This window comes from Aquarana catesbeiana, linkage group LG12 (assembly GCF_042186555.1).
Source record: "Aquarana catesbeiana isolate 2022-GZ linkage group LG12, ASM4218655v1, whole genome shotgun sequence".
Lineage (NCBI taxonomy): Eukaryota > Metazoa > Chordata > Amphibia > Anura > Ranidae > Aquarana > Aquarana catesbeiana.
Window position 1 is genome coordinate 240,106,450 of NC_133335.1, and position 11,398 is coordinate 240,117,847.

An 11,398-nucleotide genomic window follows, 5' to 3' on the forward strand; every position below is an offset into this window, starting at 1 on the left:
CTCTTTTCCAACCTGTGTGAGGAAGGAAACGGCAAGACATTAAAAGTGGTTCCTTGGGGAGACTCAAGAGCAGATCTCTGCTTACCTCAAGAACATGGATGGTACAGGACGGGTAGAGAAGCAAGATGCCCGTTACGGTCTCCCCCTGATTATACTGCTGGAACTGCTGCTCCCAGAATTCTACAAGAAGACACAGGAAATAAAAACTTATACATCTAATATTGACAGAAGGGGCAACTATGAATCATGGGACACCATGAGAAAACTTTGATGAGGGTCATTAACCAAATACGGTCATGTGGCCATATTAGTTCAATGATGTCACCGGCATCCCTATCCCTCTGTAATGCCTTTTCTCAAGATGTTACATCGACGACCTGTAAAATAATACATTTTCTGCTCCCTGGTGTAGCCAGTCCTTGGCTCCCCCAGCGTCCCTCACTACCCACAAAATTGAGATTCCCACTGACAAAACTTTAATGGGGGTCATCTGACTAATAGTTTAACAAAGGGATGGAATAGTAGTGATATTATTGGCCTAATATGGTCACGTGGCCATATTGGGAGAATGTAATTGACCAAATAAGGTCATGTGGTCAAGATGTTGGTGATATCATTAGCGTAATATGGCCATATTCGGATAATGGCATTAACCAAATTTGGTCATGTGGCCATACTAGTTCAATGATGTCACCAGCATGCCTATCCTTTAGCAATGTCTTTTCTCAAGATGTTACATCGAATTATATAATAATACATTTTCTGCTCCGTGGTGTAGGCAATCCTTGGCTCCCCCAGCGTCCCTCACTACCCACAAAATTGAGATTCCCACTGATAATGGGGGTCATCCAACTAATCGTTTAACAAGGGGATGGAAAGGTAGTGATACCATTGGCCTAATATGGCCATATTGGGATAATGTCATTGACCGAATATGGTCATGTGGCCATATTATTTCAATGATGTCACCAGCATCCCTATCCCTTTTGTAATGCCTTTTCTTAAGACGTTACATCGACGACCCGTAAAGTAATAAATATTCTGCTCCCTGGTGCAGCCAGTTCTTGGCTCTACCAGTGTCCCTCAAACTCGAGAATCCCATTGACAAAACTTTGATGGGGGTCATCCGACTAACAGCATGGGCGTCCCTCACTACCCACAAAATTGAGATTCCCACTGACAAAATCCGACTAATCGTTTAACAAAGGGATGGAATGGTAGTGATATTATTGGCCTAATATAGGCACATGGCCATACTGGGAGAATGTAATTGACCAAATATGGCCATGTGGTCATGATGCTCTTGATATCATTAGCGTAATATGGCTATATGGCCATATTTGGATAATGGCATTAACCAAATATGGTCATGTGGCCATATTAGTTAAATGAGGTCACCAGCATGCCTATCCTTTAGCAATGTCTTTTCTCAAGACGTTACATCGACGACCTGTAAAATAACAAATTTTCTGCTCCCTGGTGCAGCCAGTCCTTGGCTCCCCAGTGTCCCTCACTACCCACAAAATTGAGAATCCCATTGACAAAACTTTAATGGGGGTCATCCGACTAATCGTTTAACAAAGGGATGGAATGGTAGTGAGATCATTGACCTAATATGGCCATATTGGGATAATGTCATTGACCAAATATGGTCATGTGGCCATATTATTTCAATGATGTCACCAGCATGCCTATCCCTTTTGTAATGCCTTTTCTCAAGACGTTACATCGATGACCTGTAAGATAGTAAATATTCGGCTCCCTGGTGCAGCCAGTTCTTGGCTCTACCAGTTTCCCACATTACCCCACAAATTTGAGAATCCTATTGATAAAACTTTGATGGGGTCACCCAACTAACAGTATAACCAAGGGATGGAACGGTAGTGATATTATGGACCTAATTTGGCCATATTGGGATAATGTCATTGGCCAAATATGGTCATGTGGTCATATTAGTTCAATGATGTCACCAGCATGCCTATCCCTCTGTAATGCCTTTTTCCAAGACGTTACACCAATGACCTGTAAACTAATAAATATTCTGCTCCCTGGTGTAGCCAATCCTCGGCTCTGCCAGCGCCCCTCCTTTTTTCTGAGCGTGCAATTATTTTTCCAGATTGGTGGTTCTCAAAATTTTGCTTCCACCAAAGCTCACATGCTCATCATAGATGATTCAAAGGAATATCAGCGGACCCTCAACCTGTGGCAGCCTTGCTGGGTTGTTGTGAAGAGCTAAATCAGTGGTCTCCAAACTGCGGCCTTTTGCTTGTATTTATCCAGCCCTTGAGCCAATATTTCTGCCACTGACACCAATGATGGGGCATAATTCCTCCCACTGACACCAATGATGGGGCACTATTCCTCTCACTGACACCAATGATGGGGCACTATTCCTCTCACTGACACCAATGATGGGGCACTATTCCTCTCACTGACACCAATGATGGGGCACTATTCCTCTCACTGACACCAATGATGGGGCACTATTCCTCTCACTGACACCAATGATGGGGCACTATTCCTCTCACTGACACCAATGATGGGGCACTATTCCTCTCACTGACACCAATGATGGGGCACTATTCCTCCCACTGACACCAATGATGGGGCACTATTCCTCCCACTGATATCAATGATGGGACACTATTCCTTCCACTGATACCAAAGATGGGGCACTATTCCTTCCACTGATACCAATGATGGGGCACCATTCCTCCCACTGATACCAATGATGGGGTAATTGCTCCCACTGATACTAATGATGGGACACTATTCCTCCCACTGATACCAATAATGGGACACTATTCCTCCCACTGATACTAATGATGGGACACTATTCCTCCCACTGATACCAATAATGGGGCACTATTCCTCCCACTGATACTAATGATGGGGCACTATTCCTCCCACTGATACCAATAATGGGGCACTATTCCTCCCACTGATACTAATGATGGGACACTATTCCTCCCACTAATACCAATGATGGGGCACTATTCCTCCCACTGATAACAATAATGGGGCACTATTCCTCCCACTGATAATAATAATGGGGCACTATTCCTCCCACTGACACCAATGATGGGGCAGTATTCCTCCCACTGATACAAATGATGAGGCACTATTCCTTCCACAGATAACAAAAATGGGGCACTATTCCTCCGATAACAGATGGGGCATTGTTTACTCCCACTGGGCACAGTCCGGCCCCCCTAAAGCTTGAAGGACAGTAAAGTGGCCCTTTCTTTAGAAAGTTTGGAGACCCCCTGTAGACTTTAAATTTTCTTAAAATTGCAGCGAAAAATAAATTGAAGGTGAAATAAACGTGATTTTTTTTTTTTAGGGTGGATTGGGCTTTAAATGATTCTCAAGGGTAAGTTCCTTTCAAATATTCTGAACCTGATTTGTGCCAAAAAAATGACCAAAATGACCAAAGCCAGTTAAAATTTTTAAGCAACAATGCACAGTAATAATCAAATACACAAGAGGAAAGAAAGAAAAAAAAACACTAAGGAGGTCTATTAATAAACTATTTTCAAAACAATTCACACAACTGATACCTACACTATATTACCATTGTTCACTATGTAACTTCCACAAGGAACAACTCATAAATAAGGTAAAAAAAAAAAATTATTTCACCCAAGCTGCCCAATGAGCAAAATTGAGAGTTTCCACTTTTTGCAGTGAAATCAATTTTGCTGGAATCAATGCAATCAAAACCAAGAAATCATTTTAGAAATCATGGGCACTTAACATTGATATTCTGTTTTCCTGCAGACATTTGCCCCCCTCCCCCCCCCCAATAACATAACTGTTGCCCCCCTGTGGTCAGTGTGTGTTATAGGAACAAACGGATGAAATCTATAAGTCACCTCCGAGGGCTCGCTTATCTGCCAGATCCGGGGAGATTGTAGACACAAAAATTAGCCGGTGAAGAATTGATTTCTAAAATAGAAGTAAGCAACATTATAACCCAATTTTTTTCCTTAATCTTTTTAATTTTTATTTTTTTATTTTTCATACACACATTAAAATATGCATTTTGCTAGAAAATTACCGAAAATTGCAATGGCCACCATTTTATTCTACAGGGCATACACTTTCAGGAAAATGTATAATATTTTTTTTTTTGAGCCCCACCTCAAAAAAAAAAAAAAAAAACATTTTCCTAAAAGTGTATGCCCTGTAGAATAAAATGGTGGCCATTTCAGTTTTATTACATCACCATAGATGGCCTATTAACATAAAAACACATGCGTGTGTCATTATATATATATATATATATATATATATATATATATATATATATATATATAATCACATACATATACACACACACACACACACACACACACACTCTTATAAATAAAGGTAAATGTGAAAATAAAACTCGTATAACTTAAATGTATTAAAACATGGACGGTGTTAGTAGTTTTTTTATTTTCATTATTTTAATTTTGTATTTTTTTTTCCAATTAAATTTTTTTTATTATGTTTTATAATTTTTTTTTTTTTTTTAGGAGCCCCGTTGGGGGGGGGGGGGGGGCCTTTGGTGCAATGTTGCCCCTGCGTGGGCAAACCATGGTTTGTTATACCCTCTTGAAACATAATAAAAATATTGAACCATAAAATATAAAAGCCGGGGGTTGTGTTAGGCAAATGAATACTTAACATGTTAAGCCTTAAAATCAAGCATGCTTATTAAAATGGCGAAAAAAATTGCACTGCCCACAATTTCCAAAAGGTGGCGCTATCATTTTAGAGTTGAGCATGAATTCTGGCCCTTGAATTATTGCTCTCCGAGGTTTGCGGTGGTATCTCACCATGTGTGGCACAATTGCTATTTACATACACATGCGCTCTTTACGCTCCCATTTGCATTGGGGTGGGGGGGGCATGGGGCCTTTTTTACACTTTTCTTTTGTATTTTTTTTTTTTTTTTTTTTTTTTTTTTAGACATAAATGGATTTTTTTTACTATCTAGATTTTTTAACACTTTTTGTTTTTTCATTTAACTTTATAGCTACCACAAAGGGGGCTAACAAGCATGGCCAGGTGACAGGTTCTCTTTATGGAGACCCCCAAACCCCCCCCCCCCCCCCCGACTCTCACGGCAGCTAATCAATCACCAGTCATGCTTGATTAGCTGCTTCCATAGTAGCCTGAGAATAAATAAACTGGAACCCATGAGTTGTTGCTCATGTCTATTGTTGCCCCTGGCTCCAGGGCCGGGACAAGGGGTGGGGGGCAGGAGGGGCGGCTGCCCTGGGATCTGTGATATCATGTGAGGTGGGAGGGAGGGGCACCGTGAGGAGACTGGGGGGGGAGGGGGAAGAATTGTGTTGGGAGGAGGAACTTGGGGGGCAGCAGGGGGTAGAAATTGTTCTAGGAAGGGAAATTTGGGGGGGTGTGCTAGGAGTGGTGACTCAGGGGGATGATTTGTGCTGGGAGGGGGATGGAAAAAAAGGATTTGGGCTAGGATAGTTGATTTGGGGGGTTTGTGCTAGAAGGCAGAGGGGGGAGGGGATTTAGGCTAGGAGACTTTTTTTTGGGGGGTGGTGGGATTTGTGCTAGCAAGGATGATTGGGGGGGTGTTCTAGGAGGGAGGATGGGGGGGATATTTGTGCTAGGAGGAAAAGAGGAGGGAATTGGTCTGGAGAGACCCCTCTGGCACCTCCATCCCTAAACAAAAACAAAACTAGCCAAATGGGACTTTAGATGAGGTGGAAGAGGTAGGCACACGTGCACAAAAACTGCAATAAAGATTGATTTATTAATACAGAAACTGTGTAAACAAAATGGGAACAGCAATAAATGTGCGTTACCTGGCATAATAGCCTCGTTCACAGCATGAGTAAAAAACAAATACAATTGCAATACGATCATTCGGTTTCAATATATCCGCTGAGACTCATGCATCTTTACACTTTTTCCTTTTCCAGATTGACCCATCAACACATTTTGACCACAGACCAGATGCTTTTCTGTCAGTCCGTGTCGTGCGTCCTGGTTATCTTGCCGGTGCGGTGCCGGTTGCAATGCCCCCTCAGCCCCCAAACCGGCACTGCTCGTGGTCGCCATCCTGGCATCCAGTGTCATGGTGATCCAGCCTAGCCTCTTGGCAAGTATGAGGCCTTTACAGAATTGACCTCGCTCACCAACCATCTCCTCTGCCCTGATCTACTTAAGGATTCACATATACTCATTACTTCAATATCTTTGTTACAGACAAAACCCAACCCGCATCTGCCCTTGATGAGCAAGAACAGACTCGCGAAACGCGTAGGGCACCACCGATGCTACCCGCATGTCCACCCTGCTGGGCATCCGCAGTTGGCCACCTCATGTGCACATACTGCTTCTATTCATGTTTGGGGATTTTTAAATATCAAATAATGTATATGTATACGTATTTATCAGTCCTAAGGTTCATCATGGACTTAGCTACTGTTTATGGATGTATAAACTGATTGTATTGCAATTGTATTTGTTTTTTTACTCATGCTGTGAACGAGGCTATTATGCCAGGTAACGCACACTTATTGCTGTTCCCATTTTGTTTACACAGTTTCTGTATTAATAAATCAATCTTTATTGCAGTTTTTGTGCACGTGTGCCTACCTCTTCCACCTCATCTAAAGTCCCATTTGGCTAGTTTTGTTTTTATTTGTGCTAGGAGGGGGATTTAGAGTAAGGGGGAGAATGTATACTTGGGGGAGGGGGGGGGGGGTTGTGATAGAAAAGGTGATTTTTTTTTGTGATAGAAAAGGTGATTTTTTTTGGGGGGGGGGGGGATTTAAATTCTCTGCAATCTAAGAAGCAATCTAAGAAGCAAAAAAAAAAAAAAAAAATCTCACTCACCGTGTCATCTCTCGAATTCAGGACCATCCGCTTGTTGAGCAGCTGATGAAAATAACTACTTATGCCTTTTTCTGGAGTGGCTTCCGGCTTCCATGACTGTTCTCGAGACTTCACTGACATTTTTTAAAGGGCACACAGGAAATTTTTCCTTTTTGTTGCTAAAAAAAAAAAAAAAAATATCTATTTTCTAAAAATTTTTTAATTATGTACAGGGTTTAGTTAAAAAAAAAAAAAAAATAATAATAAAATGTTAAATTAAATCAGAAAAAAGTTAAATATAAAAACATTTTAAAAATTAAAACGAGCATTAAAAAGTGACATATAAAAACATTTTTTTATATTTATAAAGGAAAACAAACTTTCATAAAGATTGTAATACAGTTTACAGACTTCGGTTTGCTAAAAATAATTGCTAAAAGTTAAAAAAAAATACTTAAAAAAATATTTTTCTTTATTTAAAATTTGTACAATACTTTTCAGACTTGGGTTTATTAAAAGCAATAATTGATAAAATTACACACATATATACACACTCTTTGTTATATTGCAGCCATTTGCTAAAATCATTTAAGTTCATTTTTTTCCTCATTAATGTACACACAGCACCCAATATTGTACACACAGCCCCCCATATTGTACACACAGCACCTCATATTGTACACACAGCCCCCCATATTGTACACACAGCACCCCATATTGTACACACAGCCCCCCCATATTGTACACACAGCACCTCATATTGTACACACAGCCCCCCATATTGTACACACAGCACCTCATATTGTACACACAGCCCCCCATATTGTACACACAGCACCTCATATTGTACACACAGCACTCCATATTGTACACACAGCACTCCATATTGTACACACAGCACCCCATATTGTACACACAGCACCCCATATTGTACACACAGCACCCAATATTGTACACACAGCCCCCCATATTGTACACACAGCCCCCCATATTATACACACAGCCCCCCATATTGTACACACAGCCCCTCATATTGTACACACAGCACTCCATATTGTACACACAGCCCCCCATATTGTACACACAGCACCCCATATTGTACACACAGCCCCTCATATTGTACACACAGCACCCCATATTGTACACACAGCACCCCATATTGACAGAAAAACACAGAATTGTTGACATTTTTGCAGATTTATTAAAAAAGAAAAACTGAAATATCACATGGTCCTAAGTATTCAGACCCTTTGCTCAGTATTTAGTAGAAGCCCCTTTTGATCTAATACAGCCATGAGTCTTTTTGGGAAAGATACAACAAGTTTTTCACACCTGGATTTGGGGATCCTCTGCCATTCCTCCTTGCAGATCCTCTCCAGTTCTGTCAGGGGGGATAGTAAACGTTGGTGGACGGCCATTTTTAGTTCTCTCCAGAGATTCTCAATTGGGTTTAAGTCAGGGCTCTGGCTGGGCCATTCAAGAACAGTCACGAAGTTGTGAAGCCACTCCTTCGTTATTTTAGCTGTGTGCCTAGGGTCATTGTCTTGTTGGAAGGTAAACCTTCGGCCCAGTCTGAGGTCCTGAGCACTCTGGAGAAGGTTTTCGTCCAGGATATCCCTGTACTTGGCCGCATTCATCTTTCCTTCGATTGCAACCAGTCGTCCTGTCCCTGCAGCTGAAAAACACCCCCAGAGCATGATGCTGCCACCACCATGCTTCACTGTTGGGACTGTATTGGACAGGTGATGAGCAGTGCCTGGTTTTCTCCACACATACCGCTTAGAATTAAGGCCAAAAAGTTCTATCTTGGTCTCATAAGACCAGAGAATCTTATTTCTCACCATCTTGGAGTCATTCAGGTGTTTTTTTAGCAAACTCCATGCGGGCTTTCGTGTGTCTTGCACTGAGGAGAGGCTTCCGTCGGGCCACTCTGCCATAAAGCCCCGACTGGTGGAGGGCTGCAGTGATGGTTGACTTTCTACAACTTTCTCCCATCTCCCGACTGCATCTCTGGATCTCAGCCACAGTGATCTTTGGGTTCTTCTTTACCTCTCTCACCAAGACTCTTCTCCCCCGATAGCTCAGTTTGGCCGGACGGCCAGCTCTAGGAAGGGTTCTGGTCGTCCCAAACGTCTTCCATTTAAGGATTATGGAGGCCACTGTGCTCTTAGGAACCTTAAGTGCAGCAGAAATTTTTGTGTAACCTTGGCCAGATCTGTGCCTTGCCACAATTCTGTCTCTGAGCTCTTCAGGCAGTTCCTTTGACCTCATGATTCTCATTTGCTCTGACATGCACTGTGAGCTGTAAGGTCTTATATAGACAGGTGTGTGGCTTTCCTAATCAAGTCCAAACTCAGCTGGACTCAAATGAAGGTGTAGAACCATCTCAAGGATGATCAGAAGAAATGGAAAGCACCTTAGTTATATATATATGAGTGTCACAGCAAAGGGTCTGAATACTTAGGACCATGTGATATTTCAGTTTTTCTTTTTTAATAAATCTGCAAAAATGTCAACAATTCTGTGTTTTCTGTCAATATGGGGGGCTGTGTGTACAATATGGGGGGCTGTGTGTACAATATGGGGGGCTGTGTGTACAATATGGGGGGCTGTGTGTACAATATGGGGGGCTGTGTGTACAATATGGGGTGCTGTGTGTACAATATGGGGTGCTGTGTGTACAATATGGGGGGCTGTGTGTACAATATGGGGGGCTGTGTGTACAATATGGGGGGCTGTGTGTACAATATGGGGGGCTGTGTGTACAATATGGGGGGCTGTGTGTACATTAATGAGGAAAAAAATGAACTTATGTGAACCCTGCCTAAAGGGTTAAAAAAGGTTACATTTAACAGAATAAATATCACAGGAATACACTTTCCTAAATATTGTAAAATAGTTTACAGACCTGGATTATTTGAAAGAAAAAAAAATGTTAAATGTTAAAATAAGTTACATATAAAAATATTATGTAAATGGTTAAAAGTTACATAAAAGATATGTAAAAGTGTTAAAAAAAAAAAAAGTTAAATTTAACAGAATAAATATTGCAGGAATATATTTTCCTAAAGATTGTGAAACAGTTTACAGATCTGGGTTATTAAACAACAAAAAAAAACCCAACAACAAATTGTTAAAAAAACGTTTATGTATATGTATGTATATTATGTATATATATTATGTATATATATATACACACATACATATACACACACACATACATATACATATATATATACACACACACACACACGGAAAACAAATTGTTAAAAAAAAAAGTTATATATACACACACACACACACACACATACATACATACATACATACATACATACATACATATATATATATATATATATATATATATATATATATATATATATATATATATATATATATATATATATATAGTTATATAGTAAAAGTTATGTATAAAAATATTATGTAAAAGCTTAAAAGTTACATAATAGATAATATGTAAAAGGGTTAAAAAAAAGTTAAATTTAATAGAATAATATTGCAGGAATAGACTTTCCTAAAGATTGTAAAACAGTTTGCAGACCTAGGTTATTTGAAAAAAAAAATTAAATGTTAAAAAAGTTACATATATAAATATTATGTAAAAGTTTAAAAGGGTTAAAAAAAAAAGTTAAATTGAACAGAATAATATTCTGCAAATACACTTGGATTATAACATAGTTTAGAGACCTGGGTTATTATAAAGAAAAAATAATAATTGTCGTAAAAAGAAAAAAAAAAAAGTTACATATAAAAATACTATGTAAAAGTTTAAAAGTTACATAAAAGATATGTAAAGGGTTAAAAAAAAGTTAAACAACAATACATTTTCCTAAAGATTGTAAAATAGTTTACAGACCTGGGTTATTTGAAAGAAAAAAAAAATTGTTAAATGTTTAAAAACAAACAAAAACATATAAAAGAATATGTTGAAGGATTAAAAAAAGTTACATATGAAAAAATTGTGTAAAAGTTACATAAAAGATAATAAGTAGAAGGTTAAGAAAAGTTACATGTAACAGAATAATATTCCAGGAGAAAGTAGAAGCTGTGAGAAAAGCGGATTATTTACTATTGTGGTCTCCTGGTAACAAGCCGGCCCCGGACTCTGATTGCGCCCCGCTCTCCTTTGTCCGATTTGTTGGTATTTTGTGGTCGCAGCTCCGCCCTCCTCTGGTTGCCGAGTTACAACCTTAAATACACGAATTATGGCATTCTAGTATTGTGTGGGGAGACCGGCTGCTCTTTGTGGCTTTTAATTCCCTCTTCATTTGAAACCGGTTTGTTCCATTGTTCCAAGATCACCGTCCTGCAATTCACACCAAATACACATAGAAAAAAAAAAAAATTATATATATATATATATATATATATATATATATATATATATATATATATATATTATACATATACATACACATACACATATACACACACATACATACACACAGAGCGACACTTTGCTATCAAATGACGTAAAGTCGATGAAATTAAAATAGCTAAAATCTCTTTAGCAGAAAAAAAAAAAAAATCAGTT

At 39.3% G+C, this 11,398-nt stretch overlaps 1 protein-coding gene across 4 annotated transcripts in view; it reads right to left on the reverse strand.

Moving 5' to 3' along the window:
- Positions 1-11,113, reverse strand: part of LOC141113710 (testis-expressed protein 47-like) — a 24,736-nt gene extending 13,623 nt beyond the window's left edge. The window contains exons 1-4 of one of the 4 annotated variants that reach the window (XM_073606985.1): positions 10,934-11,097; positions 6,865-7,022; positions 3,876-3,948; positions 86-180 (exon numbers count right to left, since the gene is read on the reverse strand). In XM_073606985.1, the coding sequence (XP_073463086.1) occupies positions 86-180; positions 3,876-3,948; positions 6,865-6,984 (288 nt within the window). In that variant the 5' untranslated portion in view covers positions 6,985-7,022; positions 10,934-11,097. Of the gene's footprint in view, positions 1-85; positions 181-3,875; positions 3,949-6,864; positions 7,023-10,720 lie in introns of all 4 variants that reach the window. The other 3 variants (XM_073606984.1, XM_073606982.1, XM_073606983.1) reach the window with 3 other exon arrangements.
- Between the last annotated feature and the right edge of the window lie 285 nt (positions 11,114-11,398).